The following is a 25,276-nucleotide window of genomic DNA, read 5'->3' on the forward strand; positions in this document are numbered from 1 at the left end:
CTTAATTTTCCATGAAATTAAAAACTATGCCCAAAAGGCCATAATATATTTTGTTACGACAATCGATCGTATGTACAATATGACGTGTAAGTTGACATGACCGATTGCCTCCAAAACAGTTATTAATATTGACGTTATGTTTCCGAAAGAATAAAATAACGATACATAATATAAAAAAATTACCTTATAAAAAAAAAAATAAATTAAATTTCTACTGAAAAAAATGTAGCTATGTGATTTATTTTAAACATCATTTTTATTATCCTGGAAAAAAGTACATTTACAATCAATTTAACGAACAACAGAATAATATATAATAAGTTCTAAAGAGAAAACCATTTTTTTTTTTTTTTTTATCAGTTTCATCCGTTAGGTTAATGTATACTTTAAAGCGAAATATTATGTTATACATTTTCTATTAAAAATATTTTTTAAAGATGTTTTTTTTGGAAAAATATTTAAGTAATAATATGATATCACCGTATTTAAAGTATATTTATAATATGTTTCACTAAAAATGAGTAAAAAAAAAAAAAACAATTTTCAATTTCAATAATTTGTTCAGATGAAAGTTACATATAAAAACATTTTATTTTTTGTATATATTTATGTGCATACTTATTATATCTATAATGTATTTAATAATAAACTGGGGTGTATAGTAAATGCGTACCATGGCTAACCTACCTGATCTTCGCACGAAATTGCGTAAAAGATATTAATATTTTTTTAAGAAACTATTCTTTTTTAATGCAACTTTTAACTTTTTTTATTTAAAAATTATTAAAGTTATTTTATTCTGTTAAATTGTAATTATAATTTTTTCCCAAGATACAATGTTTATTTGTATTAATGTATGTGAAATATAATACATTTGATGTTTTTCTAACTTTATCCATTAAGCATATTTCTTATTATGCGTTTCGGGTGTTTATATCCATACAATGGACAAATAGTATTAAAGGGATCCATACATCAACCATATAAACTGTAAAAACTGCTCCCACAGGAAAGAACCAATAGTCCTGTATATACATAAAAGTTTTACGCATAATATGAAAGAAAATATTTGCTGCAACGTTTTTATTTTGATGATACAATTATTTTTAAAAAAGTTATTAAAGTTGAAAAATCATAAAAACATTATTCACTTTTTTCGTATTTAATAACGTGATAAATATATAATTAATTTCATGATAGTTAATTTCTTTCCATAAATGTGTACGAAACTGTGAAACTGTTTTAATTAAGAAGAAATTATTTTTCCAAAATAAAACTGTAAACATTCTTTTTATTTTGTAGTTTGTTAAATAGTATCATATTGAACGCTATAAAGTTTTACGTTTGATGTAGCTTCATCTTAATGTTATACATAATTTCTCTAAAAAATATCTTAAATATATTGCTATAATAATTTTCTATAGATTTGTAGAATCGATAGTATACTTTTATTCTGCAGTGTCAAGATAATCTACTAGTACTTTTTAAATTTATTATGTCAAAGTTTGTGTACAGAAAAAAACTTTTGGGGGCTTAATGCTATAACTTTTTGTACTCGTATTTTTTCGACTAGGAATAGTGTGCTAACCTTTTTGTTCATAATTAAACCATACATCTATGTAGATTGAAAATTTAAACAAATACAAATACGATGGGATAATTTTCGAAATTTTCAATAGCTTTTTTTTTTAAAAAAAAAAAGAACAGTTACGTTTATAGCATGTCCATTCTTATAAAATGTATTTATTATTAAGCAATAAGCATTTATATCATATGAGTAATAAATTAAATACTACGTTTTTTTTTTTTTTTGTCGTAATATATGTACATGGGTAAATTAACTTCCAATACATTTAGCGAAATATGTATGAGATTTAAAGTATGAAACCAACCGTTTTTTTTTTCAATGTGAAAGCAACTATACGAGGATTTAAGAAATTGGACAATATTTTTTTTTTTGCCACAAACGGCATGAATTGTTGAACAATATAATTATTTTTGAAAATCTGAAACATAGACGGAAATCTAATTTTCCGTCCAACACCTGAAACCAGATAACCGAATAAACCATTCGTGTGAAAAGCCTTGATTATAAACATATGTGGTTTAATCTTTAATATTAACTATTCATAATAAAACACAAATGACAAGTAAGATAAAATATCCATAAACAACACTGACATTTTTTAATTCAAATCTTTAACTCTGCATCAAAAATTTAAAAATCATAGAAGATTTCTAGTGACAGAGTCTGTATCCAACCTATTAATTAAAACGTTTCTAATAATTTAACTAAATCTACAGTAGTAGTGTGTGAATCTATTTGTAAAATTAACTATTCTGAAATAGATTAGCAAAGTAATATTCACTAATATATTATATTCATTAACCTCGTCAGTCATCAGAGGCGCACATATTGAATGTCAACTCATATAGAACACTGTTGTTTCTTCTTGCCTTCGCGTAGTATATGTTCATTGATGATTTAAATTTAATTGAACTCTTTTTAATGTACCTACTGAACTATCAATTATTTATTTTAAAAAAAGGCACTTAAGAAATAATCATTATCTAGTAAGTACTTACAAACATATCCAATTAATAATTAATAACATAATACAGTTGGCAGAATTGTGTATGATGATTATGCTTCATATTTAAGATTAACATGGTTTATATGTGTTTATTAGTGTTATTTCGAAATCACGTGTCAAGTATTTCAGTTTCATTGATTTTTTTTTATTCGTTAAAAAACAATTTCATACTAAGTAGTTTTTAAAGTAATTATACGAAGTGACGTTGTCGTAATTGTTGTTTAATTTACTAATTATTTGGTACATATAACATTGCTTTTTTTTACATTGTTGTTGTTTTTTTTTTTTCTTAATTTATTTCATATTGTATTTATTACTTTGTTACTATGTGTTAATTACATTATAATCGTGTTAATCAATTTTAGAAACCTTCATTTTTTAAATCAACAATTATTTTTTTTACACGATAAACAATTGTATTTGGTAAGTTATTGTTATAACTATACTTCTATGGCCATCACATAAATTACTTTTTAAAGATTTTATTACAGATCTATATCAAAATTAGAACAAACTTAACTATTACTGAATAATTGACTTATTTTTAAATATTGATAATACATTCCCCGCTTTGAAGAATTTTAATGTATAAGAATAATAATACCAAATTTAATTTAACTATACATTATTATCTCGAATAAAACACTTGACTGATTTTTTTTTTTTTATTCATAAGAAAAAAATGTTTTGATTGATTTAAATATGAATTCAAAACCAAAACTTTCAATATCATCATATAGCTCCTAACTATAATATGTTTAAATATTTAAGATCCTTTAAAACCATAATATTATATAATGACATAAAAAAGGGTATTATAAGTAAAAGATAGTATAGAATATTTTAGCACTATTTTATTTTTTTGTTTATCGTGCATGTGTACAATATGCTCTTCTATATAAATTGCTACGTCGCTCATAAATATTATATTTTTTTCTCCCCAAATAGCTTTAAAACTATTTTGTATGGCAATAATGAGCAAAAATATGAATTAATTCGTTTATAATCATGCATTTATATTTTTTTTTGTACGATAAATTTTTTAAATTAATAATTTAATGTGGCTGTATGATTTGATTTTTTTATAATTAACTACTTTCAAGAAATTAAATATAATAATTGATTATTAATATTAATACAAATATATTGATTATTTGATGTACAGAATACCTCATAATGTTTGTTCCCTACAACAAACTTCTTGTAACTAGTTTTTTGTAAATCTTTTTTTTTTTAATTATTACTATGATATAACAGCAATATCAACAAATGTCAACTTTTAAGTTTTCCTCTGTTTGTAAATCAAAAATTAAATCGTTTTATTCAACGGAATAATAATTATTATTTGATACTATAATACTAGTTTTGCAAAATTCAAATTTGAAAAAATAAGTTTGAAAATTATATGGTTTGGTCTGATGGGATGCCTAGCATAATTTCAATTATTATCACAAACAAATATATTCTTTTTTTAAAAAACAAATTATGAAGATTAAATTGTACAATAATTATTTTTAAATTAGTCATATTATAGTAGTGAACATATTAATATAGCTACTAATGCATTAAAAAAAAACAGCAATCCATTATATGATACACTAAAAAAAAAATCACTCTTTCAGATTTCCTATATAAATTATAAAAAAAAAAAAAAAATAGTTATGTTACGTATACTTGAATAACTATGTATATAGTCTAATCAGTGTCAGTTATAGTATAAGCCCACGATCGTGTACAATAAATGTGCAGCAACTCAGTATCTGCTACCATAATATCATTGGTATTATCTAATACTTAAATATTGTATTATAGTCAAATGATAATCTAAATACAGTTTATTTTAGTTGGCAAGTAAATGTTTTATTTTGGTATACTTCTGCCGTTACCGTATGTTAATTTCAAACATTTCAAGCTTCAGCGTTAAGTCGCACTCGAAGTAATAAATATTTTAAACGGTACAATAATTAAACACACACACACACACACACTATTATACCAACTAAAATTTTGGACGATTATGTGTTTGAAAATAATTACTCATAAATAGGTACAGTTTAACAAACACAGTCGCCTAGCAGCTAATATACGTACTTACATACTTATAATTACTTACCGGCCCTCTCTGTCATCCCGCACGTTCGGAACAAACACGAACGGCTGAGGTGCTATATACGCACACACGATACACAGTTGGTGGAGAGGTTGAAGTTTATGAATTTATATAGGTATATGGTAGACGGTAATCGTATGCCGTGAGAATCACGGTAAGTGGCTGCGAGAAACAATAAAGTATCACGAACCCGTTTTCGATTAATATAATATTATATTGCGCTCTCGCCGTCGCGATCTTATCGACTGTGACGTAAATATTGAATGGAAAAACAAAATATTGTGTTAAAGAGTCGCGGTGCCAGCGAAACAGTCAATTACTCGGAATCCGATCAGCAGGCTGACGCGTGCGAAAGGGTTTCACTATCGCCCAACAACAAGTTCGTGCCTGGCCTATCCGAGGACAATGGGGACATTCTACGCGATTTTTCCAAGCTCGGATGTTGCCAAAAGATCACCACACTGTTGACTTCATCACACCAGTTCAATAATTTACAGGTAAGGAGATGTATTTTTTATTTTATTTTTATTTTTTGTTTAAACTGAGGTTTGAAATTTGTTACTTAACCGGCTTGACTTGTACAAATAGAGTTACAAATTAATATTACTTGCAATTAATATTCTATGTAAACTTTTTTTCCATAAAAAATTACAATGCTTATGAATAAACTTCACTAACAAAGCGTCTTAATTGTTAATGAACAACAAAAGTCAATTATAATGAAACTTTTTTAAATTTTTTAAGTTAATAAATTATTCAACCTAAATTATAATCATCAATATAAAATAAAATAATTCAAATATATTTTATTTCGCCCTTCTACATGGCGCCCTTCTACGTTCCTATGTCAAAAATAATTTCGAATTTAACATAATTGGTAATGAAATATTTTAAATGTGTACCTACAATATTCTGTTTTTTAATTTGGTATTATTAAATTAAATTTGAATTAAAACACAATGTGTACAGATATTTTTACAAAAACGTATTAGTGTATATCTAACCGTATTTGTGGCTTAGCTTACGCATATTTATAATCTCAAGTATAAAATCTTAAGTAACAAAAAAATAAAATATAATTGTTTTTAAAGTTTAAATAACATTTTTGTTATATTTATTAAAATAATAAAATGTATTTTTATTTAATTTAAAGTGTAATTTTGAAATAATATTCAAGGCATGCCTACAACAGTTGGATTCTACCTAGAATTAAGTATTTTATAAATTGATACTCTTTTTTGACTTTCGTTTAATATTGTACACATACAGTATACAATATACCTGAATATAATATTTTTTAAATTTTTTTTCACAATAATAAAAAAGAAAAATTAATAATTGAGAAATCATATTTAATATTTATACAGATTATTGTTCGTTTTACCTTCCAACATCGTGTTTGTTATATGCAGGGTTAGGTTGAATCAGGTTGAATTAATTATTTTTTAATTTATATAAAAAATTGTATTATTATTTTATAGAAAAAAAATTGAATAATAATAAAATTACTCAATATGTTTTTGTACAATTTTACATTCTATGTATAGCCATAAATACGTAATGGATTTTCTGTTAAAATTATAATAACCTAATAAGTAATAACCGTATATTTAGGATAAAATTAGTATGTATTGCTTCTTAGGATTAAAGTCTAAGAGAGTCTTGAGATTATTAATATTTATGTGTGAATTATATGTCGCTGAATAATGTATCACTATTAAATCATTCGCTTAATAATATGACGCTGGTTTTTAATTAGCATAACCGTGATTGTAGTCCTTAGATTAATTTTAACTTGAAACACTTTACACTAAATAATAACCAAATAATTCAAACAAAAGCGTCTTCTCCCACGCGGTGCACATTCCAGTGAAACTTGTTTTATCAACTTAGAATATTGTCGTGTCAATAATAATATGCGAGACTATAAATTAATTTATTTACAAACAATTTTACTGATTATAATGTAACGATTAATCGAAACGTAAATAATACGATATTAATTAACGTATACGTCGAGGTGGCTTATCTGCTCGTTAATACATAACATAAGTTTGATTTTTATTCATAACGCGTTATAGTATCCGTCCATGTACACGTGCGTGATTTCTATTAACAGGTGGAAATGCTCTACCAAAGATATTTTCTGCGAACCAACCAAAGCCACATGGTCCATTTGTTGGTGCTGCTCTGTATACTGTTTACGTGTATGGCCATAGCAGTTGTCCTTTCCGACTACGAGACTCAGGTTCAATGTTCCTTGTTACTTTTGTGTTGTATACTTATTTACCTAGGTAAGTTCGCGGGTCTCCTGACAGTGCATAAAACATATTACGTCCGCCCAACTCTGTAATACTACCGACGTGTTTAATGTACCGATTGTACTCTGTCTGCAGTCATAATAGGCATAGTGTCACGGTCCGGATTGAACGAAGTATATCTAAGTTTCGTGTCCTACGTGGTGCTGGCCACGTTCCTGCTGATCGAATTGTCTTTCGGCGTGTTGACCAGATCGCAAGCCGTCACTGTACCCACGTTAGTGTTCGTCTACATTTCTTACAGTTTGCTGCCAGTCAAGTTACAGTACGCCATTGTGGCTGGTACTGTTTTCATGTTGTCGCAGTTGATATTCACCCTGTCCATGGAACAGGGCCTATCAAAACAGGTAACTAGAAAATACACCTTTTTTTTTTTTTTTTTCCTGTTTTAACCGACGACGCCGCGGGATCTGCTTTCGCATTGCTTCCGCGGCGCCGCCATCGTTTATTGACGGTATCAAATATTAACACATACGTGGGAGGCAGACGGGACAGCTCCCCGGCTTACCCCGTTCAAGCATTTTCAACAATTAAATTTTACACTAACAAAGGTCAATCTGAATTTTATGGAATGCCCTTGAATTCGCGTGCCTGTCATCCGATTGGCGAGCCGACCGGAGTCCACTACAACTAGAAAATACACCTACCTTGCCCATTAGCTATTTTTGTTTTTTTTTTTTTTCGTTTTATGTATATTTTAATGGTTGTTTTTAATATTAAAAATATGTGAGATACTGCACCCTCGGATGTATCATTTATACATGTTTGACCATGTATATTATAATAATAACAATAAAAATCATAATAATAATATTTTTCCATCCAGAATTCGGGTATTTATAGAATACCCGACTGAAGTTGTTATTTTTTATTTCGGTCTAAAAATACTAATGAATAATGACCCTCCCGATCGGTTATTTGATTTGGTTATTAGTTCAAGACCTATTCGTACGTATATAGCGGATAAAATAAAACATATTTTGAATTTCAGAGTTTCATTAATTTGCTATTGTTGGCGTGCACAAACGTGACTGGTGTTATGATGCATTACCCAAATGAAGTGGCGAAGAGACAAGCATTCTTGGAGACCAGACAATGCGTCCAGGCGAGACTGACTACGCAAAAAGTTAATCAACAACAGGTACGGAGGAAAAAATTAATTTAATAATCGTCCCACATATTCACGTCGAAGTGTTTTACAAATAGGAGAGGTTGCTTTTGTCAGTACTGCCCCGCCATGTGGCTATGGAAATGAAGGCCGACATCGCAGGTAAACGCCATGACAGCATGTTCCACAAGATTTATATACAAAAGCACGAGAATGTCAGGTATCTATAGTATTAAAACATAATAAAATTGTTTTCACTAAAAATAGGCCATTATAATTATTGGTGATTCACTACAATGTTACAATAATGATATGACCGTATAGTATCATTCAGATATTAAACAGAATACCTCTATATAGTTAATTCCATGCGGCAATATCACAATATTCACATTTTAAATACGTTTTACAAATACAATATTTATAGAATACCAATATTTACAAAATATTAAAAATCCTAATTTATGAAAGTTAATAATAAACCTTTTTTTAACATAATATCATAATATTATATATTATTTTATAATATGATATAATCAGCAATATTCTTAGTCACTTTTGTTATTATTTTATGACTAATTAAAACTATGTACCTATTAGAATGATTTTTTTTTAATGGACTTATTCATTTACATTTTTATAATAACGTATAATTTTGTTTTATAAACTTAACACTACAATAACTTTATAACTAATATATAGAAAAAAAGTATACGTTAATTATATTATATTATAATATAATATGTTTCTAAGTAAAATAACGTTAGGGAGAATTTAATTTTTTTTATTTGAACAACACTACAACTTGTATTCAAGTCATTTTACAATAATTTATTTTGGCATAGTACATCTCTTTGTTTTTAAACATAACAAACTGAAGGATATACAAATAATGTTGAAAGCCAATTCCGTTATTAATTATTTCAGTTATAAATTAAAATAAAATTTAAATTGCAAACTGCAAAACCTACTGGTGTTTTTACTATACTACACATAGTGGTACTTTTAAAAGTCAAAATACAAACACTTGTGTGTTCGTCGAACCGTTGACTTTTAGTTATTTCCTTTACAATAAATAATGAATGTTCAATATATGTTACATTTAACATTCATAATTATAACCCATCTAGTTGTATAAATTGTACCTAAATACATGTACCTGCTGGTATGTATAAATTCATAAACAACAACGTAATTTGTATTTAATTTAATAATATTTAACTTTTAAGTATTGTAGTCTTAATCGAAGTGTTTGTAATATTATTTTTGTATACTATTGTAGCATTTTGTTCGCGGACATATGCGGTTTCACTAGTTTATCCGATCAGTGTACAGCTCAAGAACTCGTAAGGCTACTTAACGAATTGTTTGCGAGGTGATATACGAAAAACGCCGTATCGGCTTAAAATTGCATGGAGTTTTACTCGTTATATAACAATATATAGTAGTCGGATACGATACGGAAAGCGACAATCTTTTATATTGATATGTTCTTGGTGATTTGTGTATAGGTTCGACCGATTGGCTCAAGAAAACGCGTGTTTGCGAATCAAACTGTTGGGGGACTGTTATTACTGTGTGAGTGGTCTACCTGAGCACAGGCCGGACCACGCCAACTGTTGCGTCCAGATGGGTTTGGACATGATCGACGCCATAACGTAAGTGCACATCTCCGTATTATGCATGAGCAATACAAATCTAGTATTGACTGGCATAAATGGAATATTTTTTTTAAACAAAAATTTTAAAATCACATTCCTTTGTAGGTTGGTGAGAGACGTGATGGACGTCAACGTCAACATGAGAGTGGGAATACACTCGGGTCGTGTGCACTGCGGCGTCCTGGGACTTTGCAAATGGCAGTTCGACGTGTGGTCAAACGACGTGACGTTGGCGAATCAAATGGAAAGCGGTGGAATACCTGGGTAAGATCGATTGCTTTTTTTTGTCACATTCTATACATATATAAATTTTCAAACCACGAAAACTGTCGTTTGGCGTACAGGAGAATACATATTACTGCGGACACGCTCAAGTATTTGGGCAACGCTTACCAAGTGGAACCCGGCAACGGTGGTGAGCGGAATGCGTTTCTAAAGGACCACAACATCGAAACATACCTTATAGTGCCGCCGGAAACAACTTACGTTAGTAAAAATATTAAATAAACATTCTTAAATGTATAGTGAAGCTTTTATTTTACAACATTATACGTAAATTCCAAATATATATTGTAAAACGAATTATTATTATTATTTTTGAGAATTAGTATTAACCATCGAAAATAAAGTTTAATATATTATTCTGTAAATTAACTGTTGAAAACCGTTAAAAAAAACAACCCAACTTTAAGCAAATACCTAATAAAATAAAAATCAATATTGGTATAAAATATTTATTAAATAAACACAATCGTATATTCGCAAGTATTTTAAAATAAATGTATATTAATAAATAAAATACATTTTAGGAATACCTTACAAATTAGATGAGACTAATAAATGAAATAAAAAAATAAATAATATAAAATAAGTAACAGTCATTGAAAAAATAGTATTAAAAAACTTTGTACTTATTGTCTTCATTTTTTATTCAATTTACAACGAATAACTATAAAATATTCATTCTTCAATTATTGTTATTTCTATAAAAATAGTTTAGGATTTCATCAGATTGTATTTACAAAAATAATGTCAATATTATTTTCATTTTGTATTACCTGCCTAACTCTCAATATCTCGAAAATCGATTGGAACAAAATAAAATTCAATATGATAATAAAAAAACATAACTTTATACATAATATATTAATATAGATAAATCAATTAATTCGTGTTTTTGTTAAATTATTATAATAAATATTTATTAATTATATCAATTGTTATTGTAAATAATTAATTATGTTATTGAAACTTTTCAAAAAAACCGTTTTTATGAAATATCAACTACCTAATATTGAATTTAAATTTTCAAATGACATTATTATTGATAAATCCTTCTAGTTCCGAAATGTATTATGTGTTTCAATTCAACACAAAAATTATTTAAAATAAATAAAATTTAATTAAATATCTTTAGTCTTAACTTTTATATCTCATTTATATTTAAAATAAAATCTATAGTTTAAAATGCTCATTTTGGCAACATAACATAAATCTATAAAATAATATTAATTCGATACAAATATCCTAAAACCATTTTTGTTGTGAAATCCTCTATAGATAAATAATTATTTTTTTATTCAGGTATCTCAATACTACAAAAAACAGAGTCCTGGTCATGCTCATAATGGTAATATATCAAAAGAATTCAGAATCATGGGACATAACCAACGTCATAATACATTTACATGGTAAAGTCCAACATTAAATTATATACTAGTGTAATATATATATATATATATATAAAGGTACTATTTGAATTGTATTCTCTGTTTGGTACAATGGACTGAGTGGGTTTAACAATTAGTTAGTTTACATGAAGCTTGTACCAGCAGATAAAATAATATTATTATAATATATAGGTTACATTAAATAATAAATTTGAGCTAAGGGTGTTCTGAATGATGGTCATATACCGAAGTCCTGCATTTGTAGTACAACATTATTTTTATACAGAATGTCCTAATGTGATTTATATATCAAGTACTAACATGTAAATGTGTGTAATAATGAAATATGTACGAATGGTACAAAATATTAATAACAAATTATTATTCTCGATAAATTGATTTTCATTTAAAGTAGTTATTAATTCATATAATATTATCTATAGTAAAAAATATATAGGTATTCAAATTCTGATTTTAAAATTTTTAAATATAATTGTACACCACTACTACTACTACTTAATGAGTGTCCGGTGACAATAAAAAATTCTATTTTCTTCAAATGAGAATAGCATTTTCATTGTTAATTATTTAGTAGTTAAATTTTTTTTTTTTAATTTTGTTATACTTAATTCAAAATTTGGAGAAGCATTTTTTCAAAATGTTTATATTAAAAATATAAGTCCATAAAAATTGGTTTTAAAGAAATATAAAATAACTGATATAACCTAAACTAACTATTTTTTAAATTATAAATATTAATAAATGTATACAAATATCTACTATTATCAAATGACTACCAAAGCACAGCCCATATCTTCAAACCCTTTGTCGTGTACCTACTATAACTCAATAGCTCCTTGTTTGAATTTGATATTGATGCTTCAAAAATTTCAGAAAAAATTTTTTTTAAGTAATTTGCTTTTTAAAAGGGAGATTACCATTTGGTAAACAATAAGACACTCAGTATAAGTGGCACAAAAAATCTCTATGATTTGAAAATTTGGTCTTTAATTAAATTTGAAAATACCAATAATCAGATTTTGAATAACTGCGTTATCAAAGAAGTAAAAGGGGTTAATACGCTTAGTGAATCACTCTGTATGTGATTTGGCAGCTTTTTGTCTACAACGGACGGGTTATGAACATTCACATTAAATAATGTATAGAACAATAAGTGAACAAGTAAATTATCGAAAATATGTCAGCTAACACCCCTATACGGATGACTCGCTTCAGCACTTTCAACAGTGCAGAGACTACAGGTTAACACTTCAGTAATCTTTTTCAATACCTGTGCCTCTGTAAATCGAACAATACAACTATGCAACTATACATAGAGTTACAATGGTGTAGCTAGCAACATTATTTACGATAAACTTTTTGTTATAACCTCGTCTATATTATTGGCTGTTTTAAATAAAAAGATAATATTTAGATTATATGTGATCTAATAAATGTGTTCATATCCTATTTTGATGTGTGTTATTTTTCAGTAATTCTAATACTGATTTATTGTCTTAAGGTATAGTTAGTTAATAATGCAAATTGCAAGTTTACGCTGCTGAATTGCATATAAAACGTCTTATTACGTCTTGTGCAAGCAAAGGTGAATACAACATTGAAACCAAACTCGAAATGAATTGTATAATTTTCATTAATGAAACTTGTTTAATGCTTCGTCATCATTTAGAAGTTCGATTCCATGTAAAATATATGTGTACCTACTAAGTTCTTAAAAGTTTTGTCGTTTTATTCTCTTGAAGCTTATTTTGAGACATACGCAATACTTACTGAAACTGAACACGACGTGTATAACATGAGTAATAGTTTCCATTGTCACCAGTTGGTAATAAACTTTTTAGAACATGCTGATCGCACTATATTTTTGATGCCAAAAATCACGCACTGTAGTCAGACAAATATTAGTAACTATTAAACAATAGTACTAAACAATTAATTGACCTATATATCCCATATAAATGTATATATTTTTAATGCAATGTGTGTATTTAATATTTATATTATATTAATGAATTAATTATTAATGTAAAAATTTTACTAATGTTATAATATAACATAATTTAATTTATAAGTTATACGATTTATAAATTATAACGTAACTATTATGTGTTTGTACAATGGTTATTATCATCTAACACTTATTAACTAATATTTATACATAACACAGTGTAGTGTATAATATAATAGTCATACTATTTTATAATCTGTGAATTCCCACGAATATTTTCTTTTATCTATTATATGATTTAAAATGATGATGAAGCCAATTTGTAAGCCTTATCTTTTCAAAAAGAATTATGTTAAGTTATAATAATAGTTTTTATTAAGTATTCATAGAATTATGCATTTTAAATTTGTAAGCTCACAAACCCACGATACTTAACGGAAAATAACTAAACTATTTATTTTTAATCATGTCTACAAATTGGTTTCTTGCGATTTGTTTGCAAATAACACGAAAAAAAAATGATGAATGTAGCCTTCCGATTTAGTAACTCTGTTTATTATACAAATTGTATTACACTATAAAGGGTTTTATTTTATATCTAGTTGAGTATATATTATTTCATATTTTCGTGCCGAATTACTAACGACCATAGTCACCGACTAAGACCGGTGTATTATACCGTCACGTGAAAATCAAACGTATACGTAATACGTCTAGTGGTTTAACGCGCATTTTTCTTTCGTTTTCAGCAAAGACGAACCCGAACTGAATCACGGCGAGGTGGATGAATACCTGTTGTGCGCTATCGACGCTCGAAGCATCGACCGTCTTAAATCACAGTACTGTTACCCGATAACGTTGAAATTCCGCGACACCAACATCGAACAAATCGTGAGTACCGATAATAATAATATGACACCAGAGGCTGTGGTCACTGGTCCAATACATAATGATATCGTATAAAATGACATGAGGTGCGCAAGGTGCGTTACATTAGCACCGCCATCGTCGTGCTCGAAAATACCATAATAATAATAATATTAATAATAATAATAATGATCCCCAAACTAATCGGTACCGTCTGTTACGCAGTACAGCAAAGTGCCCGACCGGATGCTCTACACCTACATGACGTGTACGGTGTGTATATATTCGGCTATTACCGCGGGTCACGTGATAATTCTACCGCTGTAAGTATATTATTACTATATGTCATCGTGTGTTATTATAACGCTTCTCGTTCTCGAGCCAATGTAACGTCGTAATCCTCTTGGCCGCTGACACCTTTCTGCACGACTCGAGTACCCGCAGCGACGTCTTAACGTTTCCGGGACATTGACTCGACAGCGTGTTTGTTAATGCTTTCCGTTTTACATTTTTCGTAGGTCCTATTTGTTACTGGGATGTTTAGTAGTCGGATGGCTGACGATCTTCCTGTCAGCGGTAGTAATTTTTCGCAATCGTTTGATGGTAAGTAAACCCACCTTAAACGTTACCATCAATTCATAATATTTTATATTACGTACCAGCTGCGAGTACGACAATATTGTATTTCACATACTCTCTGTTTATTTAAGGAAATGACGGAACCGCTGAAAAAAGCGTCGCAAACAATCAACCAGAATCGGTCCATAGCTCAATCGCTGGCTCTCGCCATAATCGTCTGCTGCTTTTTTACTTCCATGACGCCGCTGGTAACTTATATGCCATACTTTATAATAGTATAATAATCGCTGTTCTATTCTCGGTCGAGTTAACTGTGTCGTAGGTACTACGATTAATCCACAACCGCCTTTTATTGCTTTATTTTCAGATCATTCACAAATTGGAAGTGTGCTTCAACGAACAAAACAATAATGTAACCGAAGTATTGGTCATCGAAAATCCGATTATGCGGGAGAGCGCTTGTCAACTTTTATTCAATGTAATAATTTAATGACACATTTTAACGATTTATAAAATATTATGTTGGCGTTCGTATCATTATATTATTAATATTGTAACATTTTGCTTTTTATACTTTTTTTCACAGTACTTGACCGTGTGTGTAATCATCCTGATGATATTGGTTGCTGTGTACCAAGTACTCATCAGTCTAGTCAAACTTTCCTTGTTGATATTTATATCGACTTGTTATTTTATATTTTCCAGCATATTCCTTAATCACAGGTGAGTAATTGGAGCCTATACTAAATAACTGTTTTTACACATTTTTTCAGTTGAATATTTTTATATCCTGCTTAAGTCAAAATTATAACATACTTTACAACTATTCGTACTATTTTAGGGTACCTAAAAGAAAAACATTTAAAATTGAATTTATAACTGTTTATAACTGTTAACTACGGTTGTTGCGGATATCTTTGTAACATTCATTATAGTTAATATACAAATTAAATTCTAAAATATACATACCAAAAACAATAGCAAATTAAATACTAAAATATACATACCATAAGCAATAGCAATAGATTTAGTATTATTAGAAAATTGATATTTTTTAGCTCCGGCCAAATTATTATATATGTTATCAAAATCACACACTGCAATTAATCTGATATTGACCATTAATATTTAAAAAAAAACCTTTATTTACAACAATAAGTATTCAAATCATACTACACATATCAATTCAATTATTAATTCATTAATTCATATAAATATAATTAATATAATCTTAGAATTTTTAACCAATTGTGTATTTGTATTAATAAACACCAAAAACCTTTAGTTACGAACAACTATTACGTATCCATAAGGTATAGAAATTATTTTCCTAAGTAACTAAGGTTGTAACTATTCCATTCCGTAGACCACATTACTCAATACCTAAATATATAATAGATAGTGAATAAATCTAAGTTATACCCAGGATATATAGGATATATACAAATCTATTAAGAAATTGAATATTTAATACAGTAATGTACAGTATACATTTACAGATTTACAGTATATATTTTACAATTTTAATTGAAGAAACTGTTTGATTTGTTTTGAGATTTATTTTTTTCATTTATGAAATGGAAATGTTATTAAAACTTGCATTTTTTTTTTTACTTTAGTTGTGGTAAAAAGTTCTTTTTGTTAACATAAAGTGACAATTTAATATTAAAGTTCTTATGTATTATTTATATCGTAAAATTGATAAAACATTTTAACATGGTTAAAGCGTTTTCCGAGGTAGGTATAAAAATAAAAATGCAAATTCTGGAAAATAATTAGTAACTAAAACTTTCATTATTCTCGGAATAAAGAAAAAATAAACAAGATGTTGTGAAGTTTTTACTTTTCCCATCTGACAAGTTTGATTTTGTTTACTATCATATATTATTGGTTTAACTTAAAAATTTTAAATTTTTCTAAAAAAAAAAAATAATGTTTGCTCAAATTGTTATATAATTAAATATATACACTAATAAAAATATGCATTAAAATATAACCACTTATTATAGACCACGTAGTCAGGTCAATTAAAAACAATTATAATATATAATCAAAATTATAAGCTCTTTTTGAAATTTGATTCAAATCTTGTTATAAATTATTTTAAGAATATTTACCACGCAAATAAAAGTAATTGTATAGTGCTATGCTAGAAGTATTGGCCATAAAGACGAGAGATTAGATGAAAATATGTTTTTTTGTTCTTTAAGAAGATTCATCACCGATATCCAACTTAATAAACGAGTTTTAAAATTTTCATGTTATTAGTTAATTTTGTAAAAGTCGACTGTTCAATAATAAGGTATAGCCGCGAGGGACAATTATTATCTTCATTATAATACTTCAAAGAAAATATTTTTACCGTTTTATCTCATCCCTATTTTTCTAATCTACGTATAAATTTCGTTTATTTTATTTTTATTTATTATTATGTTTTTTTATATATATATATATATATAATATATATACATCTTTTTGAACTTAAAAAGCTTTGAGTCATCATTATATTACTTTTTATGCCTGACTTAATTTTATTTCTTTGAGTAGGTAGTACATTTTAAAAGGTTTGTGTTTAACTTGATATTAAATTAAAAATTTAATTGCTAATATATTTCTAAAAAGAAAATAATATTATGTAAATATAGTATAGACTATAGGTGGTTAAATAGGCACTAAGTACAAAACCAAATTTTCTATACCTTCCCCAAATTGTATAATACTTATGCTTTCTAATGAACGCCAGCTAAAATTTAAAAACAATGATTAAACAAACAATATTTCGTTAAATTGGTTTGCTGGTTCCAAAATAAATCGCTATTATTTTAGTACATAAATTACTTAAATGATTTTTAGTATTTTCTTAAAAGTTTATTTACGCTAACAAAACACAGAAAGTATTGTTTATACATTATACTTTAAAAGCTGTATTGCGAATAATTTAAATTAAATTAGTTTACAAATTATGATGTATTGTGATTTCTAAATAGTAAATCGTAAATACTAACCAAGAAAAAAAAAATAAATCATTTATTTTTATTAAGTTAAAATAATTATCTAAATAAAATTAACGTTACCCAATAATAAAGAATTATTTATACAAAAAAGAAACCAAGAAAATGTTATAATAATTTGACAACTAACTGTTGCAATTTTTGAATTTACTAAAAGTAAATAAATAATAATTATAGTTAAACACTGCATATTGCATGTTTACATTTGTAAACTTAACCTTGTTTATTGATTTTGATTTACTGCTCTCAGCAGTTGTCAATTCGATCACTTATACCTAATGGATTGTGTTAGTTTAATATATTATTATAATTATTATTTTATCACCCGAAATTCATGATTGACTTAAACTATTGCGGATGACTGATGATTTATGATTACTATCTGTGATGAGTATTGCATTTTTATTTCCACATAATTCCAGACGTATTATTAATCGATTTCCTTCACACATAAACCTTATCACTAGAAAAATATTTTACATTCAACATTTTTCTGACCACACAGGCCAATAGAAGAATCATTTTGGATTCGCATACTCATGTTTGTCGTTATGTTGGGGCTGATTGTTGCGTTAATTCTACAAGCACAGCAGACCGAAGTTACTTCTCGGCTAGATTTTTTGTGGAAATTACAAGCTACTGGTAAGTAATAAATCGATTGTTATTTGTTAATTATTTATAGATAAATGTATTTGGCGACGTCTATTTTCAGAGGAAAAAGAAGATATGGAACATCTAGAAGCTTATAACCGTAAACTTTTAGCAAATATACTTCCTGTTCATGTTGCTGAACATTTTTTGACTTTGGACAAACCTGTAGACGTAAGTAATATTTCGGTCTACGAAATAACAATAATGTAAAGAATATGACACTTTTTTCATTAGTCTTATTTTTAATTTGAATTGCCCCTCAGGTAAAATATGATGCCTGAATCTGACTTTTAAACAACACAAAAGTTTTGTCATAAAAATGTAATACTACAAAACGTCGGAGAGTAATATTTTTCGTATTGTGCATAAATGTTTAATATGTTTATTATTGCGCGTAAATAAGTATACTATCAATAAAACAACATATTACATTTATTGAGAATAAAATTACGAATATAATAAAAAATTACGATCAGAAAGAATTAGGCAACAGTTCAATAATTACTACAAAATAAGTATTGTGATTTATTGTTCAAATTTTCATTTAAGATATATTTCAAATGAATCAAGAATACTCAAAAAAAAAAAAAAAAAATTCAGAATTATTTTATAATTATTTAATAACCACACAACTAAAATATTTCCATAAGATTTTTAGGTGTATTTATATTTATATTTAAATTAAAATTGGTAGTATAAAAGACATATTGTTCGATACCTAATTTAAGTAAAAATTCAATAGGTAACGGTATACTGGCCGGTAATTAATTAATACTAAAAAATGGTTTTAACAAGTCTATAGCATTATCTTCATAATTTTAAGAATTTTCTTTAAAATTATTTTAAATAAAAGGTTACTTGAATTTTCACTTTCACAGCTTCTCGTAAAAAACCATTTTTAATACGTATTGTTTTAATCAAGCGATGACTTGGTGTGTATTCTAAATTAATGAATTGATATTTTTTCTATCGATTACTATTGACTAGATGCATATTATTATATCAAATAGTTAAGTAAATTATAATGTCTTCTTTAATTAAACTATTTACATAAATGTAGAAAAATCAAGATGAGTTTTAAATGTTTGATTCTTATCAACTTGTCATTAAAAAACAAAACAACTAAATCCAAAACTATAAGTTGGTTACTCGATAAGTCAAAAATATAGAAATATAACTGTGGACAAATCCACGAGGCCACGATTTTGTTTTCCTTGATTTGTATGACATACTATAAAATAAGATATAACTGAAACCGCCAACAAGGCAGAGTCGTTTTCTAATTACCTACCTGTACGTGGAACAGAAAATTACCTGTGTAGAACCGGGACGCAACTTGAGCGGGAAAAAAGAATAACTACTATATATTTTGGGATGCGATCCGTAAGCATCCATTCTGTAGAATCAAAGATGGTTTATTAATTAAACGTGTGTGGATTTAAAAAAAAAATAAATTTAAAATAAAATTATTTAAACATGAGTTTAAATCAGGATAAACAACAAGAAAAGACTGAAGCTAAAAAAGGAATTTTGCTAAATAAAAACAAAAAGTACAAAAGAACGCAAAAATGCGTTTCACGGTTTTCGACAAAATAAAAAATACCATTATATGGACGAAATCATGGGTATGCGTATTGCGACTTATTTATCAAAAATAATTCACATACCGCCGCATACATTTACGAACAAGGCGATCCATCTCGTCGGTTCTGGGGGATTACAGATGGTTTATTCATTGTTTATTTGTGTGTATGGTATTTAAAACGCATTCAATTAAAATCAAAATTATTTAAGCTGGAGCTGGTATCCGATGAAATAACAAGCACAAACTAAAGCTAAAAAAAGAAATTTTGCTATATAAAAACAAAGAGTACAAAAGAACGTATAGAATGCATTTCGCGGTTTTCGATAAAACAAAAATACCACTATATTAATGAAATCACGGACATATGTATTACGACTATTTATTAAAAACGATTCACGTAACTGACATTCGCCAAATCACTATTTCCGGTACCTACTGATAATCGCCAACCCGTTTGATGTTTAAACATACCACGTAATACCGTCGTAATACCAGTATTTATAATCAATCGTAATACCTAAACTCTTAAGTATAATGTACATAGTGTACAGAATAACATACCATAATACGAATGCGCACCTTTTTAATTTACGTTTTAAAAAGTGTACAATTGAACGCAAACTTTAGAGTTTCAAAAACATATTGCGAACTATATTTTATTCTTGTAAAGTTATAATAAGTCAATAGATAAACAATACATACATAATGATTTTAATAAAGTGCTAGATAAACTAATATCAATATTTCTTGACTCTATACGACAATGTTTCATTATGACTAGTGGACTAGTGAATATGTATTTTATTTAATGCCGTATTTGATTATCGTTCAACTTAAGAGGATGTTATTGCACTACAAAATATATAGAGAATAATATTTTTGAGAGTTTAACAAACCGGCTTGTTTAAATATTGTCCCAAAACAGTTTAATATACATATTTAAATTTTTTTTTTTTTAAATCGTGTTATTTGTAAAGTTTAAATTGTTTAATTCAAAAGACAATAAAGTATAAAACCGTTATATCAAACTCTTAAAAATATTATTTTCTATAATATTTTTATAGGTAATTTTAATCTCAGAGTACTCAAAAGTTATAATACACAATACATTATGATACGTCTTATCAATGGATCTGAGAGAGAGAACAAATATTGCATTAACATCTTTTAAGGAATTTAATATTTTCTTTCACATTAAACAGTAATGATCGTATTGTGTTATTAATTTGAATTAATTTTTTTTAGATATAATGTTTTAAATTTCACAATTGTGTTACAACTATTCTATTATTATATAAAAACGCGAATTTTTTTCTAAGGTGTAGGTACAATATTTATAATTATATTATAATATGTTATCTATGAAATAACAGACAATATAATATATTGAAGCAGTGATAAATTTAAGTATGTGGTGCCACTTAAATGAAATATTATACTGTGGAGGTCCTGAATAAATAAACAAGACATTATATTTTTTAATAGGCATTAAATAATATTTAACATTTTAAACTTGCTACTTGTTCCATTTAAGTAAGTACTTAATAATAAATTTTAAAAACCGACGTTGCATTATAAAAATAAAAATTACCTATGACTTAAATTAATAATAAAAAAAAATAGCTGGTGATAATTAAAATTAAATGAAGTGACAAAAAAATAACTCCATAAAAGGTAAGGACTGTAAAATGGATCATGTGTGTTAAGAATAGTTTTGCTGCTTCTGTTCGAACTAAAAATATGCCTATATCTTCGGTCCTTACAAATAGAAAAAAAGTTATAGAAATCGCTGAAAATTTGGGGTGAAACTAATTTTTTAACGTCTATTCGATGGCTTGAGGAATTTCGTATATATTATTTTTAATAAAGCTGTCTACGGAAAAAAGTTGTTACATTAACTTAGATGTTATGGTTTGTGGACGATTGAAATATTAAATTATTCGAAATGTGTGAAGGATTTGTTTCAAAAAATATTTTTAATTTAGACGAAAACCGGCTTGTTTTTCTGTGCCTTGCCCAATAAAATAATGTATCTCAAAGGCGAGTATAGCAGTGGTGGAAAAATAAGTAAAAACAGATTACTGCAGTTACCTATGTTATGTGTAAATATAGACGGTGATTTTGAAACACCGTTGGTGATTGGAAAAGCCCTAAGACCCCGGTGTTTTACATTGCAGTTATATAGACGTTATAGTAAACCGACTGAAATTTTGTCCCTATAAAAAACGATACAATTTCACTACCATTGGTTAGTTAGTCAACTCCAGTTTAATTTTAAGCAAATTTCAATAAAAAAAAAAAAACTAAAATATATGAATTATATGATTTCTTTTGCACTGTGGTAAAATGCATGGGTGTATAATAAATATATATATATATTATACCCACGCCTTAATAATAATAACCATATTATGTAATATACACCTCAAGTAAAAGTCAATAAAACTTAATTTTGATGCAAAGACATATACGATGTGCATATTTGTATATATTATTTAATTAATGTTTGCTAATAGTGAACACTTTTCAATAGCAAACAAAACTAACGGTCCTATGAGTGTCCTCTATTCAGAGATACCACTATACTATTATAACAATGATCTTTTACACTCTGTATACAACCTCCGATCTGTTGCAGGAACTGTACCACGAGCAATGCGATAGCGTGTGCATAATGTTTGCGTCCATACCGAACTTTTCTGAATTTTACGTGGAACTGGAGGCCAACAACGAGGGTGTCGAATGCCTGCGGCTGCTGAACGAGATCATTGCCGACTTTGATGAGTTACTCAGTGAACCGCGTTTTCAGTGCATCGAGAAAATCAAGTCGACCGGCGCTACGTACATGGCCGCTTCCGGACTGACCAGGCACACGTGTGATAGCAAACAGTACTCGCACGTAACCGCAATGGCCGACTACGCACTCAGACTCCGCGAACAATTGGCATACGTCAACGAACACTCGTTCAACAATTTCCGCATTAGAATTGGTAAATTCCAATAAAACACTAGGGTAAATGTATAAGAATACAGGATAATCAAAATTTCCGAAAAATAATCTATGCACTTCGATATTAGGATCTTTGAAAAAAAATCGCCGGGAGAAAAATCTTACAGGAAAAAATTCCATCCCTCAGAAAAATTTGCGCTTATTTAAATTAATTTAAACTATATTAGATTACATAAACTGTCTAAATTATTTTAAATAAAAACATTTTACATGCTTTGATTTAAGTAATAAATAACTGTGGCAAAAGTCGACATATAAATCAGATTTTCGTTTTAAATTATACGATTTATATACCTATCTCTCAATAAATAAATAATGTATAACATTTTAGAGAAATTAATACAATGTGATATGACCACGACAGTTATATCGCCCGATTAATTAAGTATTATAATTTTTAAGAATAGGTTTATACCTATATATGGCTATATATACAAATATAATATCCATATTTGTATGGGTAAATAAATATTTAGCCATGAGTTTGATATATTCCTTGTATATTCATGAAAACTCCAGAAAAATTATAATTATTGTATATATTCTGCATTATATAATATAATATACGAACTGGATTTCTTTCAAACAATTAAACATTTTTTTTAAAGTTTCGAATAATTCAAATAATTATAAAAATGTAGCACAGTCGAATTTAAAAATAATTATTTTTTAACCGTTTAACATTTTATTGGTACATTCAAAATCCTAATAATATAATGCGATCAAATATACAGATTATAATAATACAATTACGTTTGCCAAAACGCATTATTATAATAATAACTTTATTCCTTACAATAAATTAATCACCTGTACATTTCATAAATAATATAGTTGTTAATATTGCAGCGCAATCTATAAGCCAAATGTTGTGCTAAGTGAACAATTATTATCTATTACCTCTACTACCCTAATAAGGAAAAAGATTTATAAACTTTTTTATGTATTTACTTGATTTGCCAAATTATAGCTATTATGTAAATAATAGTATAATTCTTGATTGTTGAAAAAAATTTAACCGTATCACGATGAAAAATATAAAATAGCTAGGTAAGCATAGTTAATATAAAACATTTTTGTGTATGACCCGCAGGTATAAATATCGGTTCAGTGGTGGCAGGCGTAATAGGAGCTAGAAAACCTCAATACGACATATGGGGCAATGCCGTGAACGTAGCAAGCCGAATGGATTCAACCGGAGTGTTGGATAAAATACAAGTACATTTTAATTTTTTTCAACGTTTTAAATTGTCAACACGTCAAGTGTAGTTATCTACTGCAGTAATATGTCACAACGGATGATGCTTGAATTATTATTTGACATTGTACGATTGTACGAGTACGACTGTACGATGTATAAAATAATAATAATATAAATTTTCATCAAAAGAATTTAATTTTGTGCACAATTAATGGTTTAATTAAATTAATTTATCATTTTATAATATATAAATATAGCAATAATATAAAATAATGCAAACTACATGAATGTAAGAATAACAATGTGTGTGAGATATTACAATATTACATTAGTTAGATATAATATATCTATTGCATTATATTATAATGCATAAATGCATTGTCTCTATGTTATTAAAATTTAACACATTTACACGAGGAGTTAAATTTATTCATAATAATTTATTCGTATATTTTTTTTAAACGAAATAATGATTTCTTTCTTTTGGATATGGCTAATTTTAAATTAAATATACAGTCTATTGTACATCTAAAGTCTAAACAATCGGTTAAGTTTATTTATATATATACATATAAATTATAATTATTTATTAAGATAGATATTTTATTCTTGATAAATATTTTGCTTAATGAGAGAATATAGAAAACCCCTTCATCACCTATATATACCTTAAATAGGAAACTAATGGACATTGATAAATCGTAGAAAATTATTTTGGACTGTCATTAAATTATGTTACTAAATTATTGAATTTGAGTGCCAGATAAAAGATATGTATTCCATTTGGGATCAAATTAATGAAAAATTTTACAAGTAAATTTTATAAAACCATTTTTTAAATGTTTTATTTCTAATAACTAATAAAATCTATATGATAAAATGTTTAGTGAAATTTTACTCAAAGGTCCTTTATAAAATTATAATTTATAACAATATACTTAC

At 27.3% G+C, this 25,276-nt stretch overlaps 1 protein-coding gene across 4 annotated transcripts in view; it reads left to right on the forward strand.

Moving 5' to 3' along the window:
• The window catches only part of LOC132928675 (adenylate cyclase type 5), a 201,754-nt gene that overhangs the window by 176,147 nt on the left and 331 nt on the right, over nt 1-25,276 (forward strand). For all 4 annotated transcript variants that reach the window (XM_060993520.1, XM_060993510.1, XM_060993502.1 and 1 more), the window contains 20 exons: nt 4,995-5,201; nt 6,824-6,998; nt 7,101-7,369; nt 8,014-8,163; nt 8,229-8,350; nt 9,413-9,505; nt 9,642-9,788; nt 9,897-10,055; nt 10,136-10,277; nt 11,376-11,482; nt 14,180-14,321; nt 14,523-14,620; nt 14,816-14,900; nt 15,008-15,124; nt 15,244-15,354; nt 15,463-15,599; nt 18,393-18,529; nt 18,600-18,709; nt 22,762-23,113; nt 24,227-24,351. In XM_060993520.1, coding sequence (XP_060849503.1) covers nt 4,995-5,201; nt 6,824-6,998; nt 7,101-7,369; nt 8,014-8,163; nt 8,229-8,350; nt 9,413-9,505; nt 9,642-9,788; nt 9,897-10,055; nt 10,136-10,277; nt 11,376-11,482; nt 14,180-14,321; nt 14,523-14,620; nt 14,816-14,900; nt 15,008-15,124; nt 15,244-15,354; nt 15,463-15,599; nt 18,393-18,529; nt 18,600-18,709; nt 22,762-23,113; nt 24,227-24,351 — 2,985 coding nt within the window. The remainder of the gene's footprint in view (nt 1-4,994; nt 5,202-6,823; nt 6,999-7,100; nt 7,370-8,013; nt 8,164-8,228; nt 8,351-9,412; nt 9,506-9,641; nt 9,789-9,896; nt 10,056-10,135; nt 10,278-11,375; nt 11,483-14,179; nt 14,322-14,522; nt 14,621-14,815; nt 14,901-15,007; nt 15,125-15,243; nt 15,355-15,462; nt 15,600-18,392; nt 18,530-18,599; nt 18,710-22,761; nt 23,114-24,226; nt 24,352-25,276) is intronic.

This window comes from Rhopalosiphum padi, chromosome 1 (assembly GCF_020882245.1).
Source record: "Rhopalosiphum padi isolate XX-2018 chromosome 1, ASM2088224v1, whole genome shotgun sequence".
Taxonomy (NCBI): Eukaryota; Metazoa; Arthropoda; class Insecta; order Hemiptera; family Aphididae; genus Rhopalosiphum; species Rhopalosiphum padi.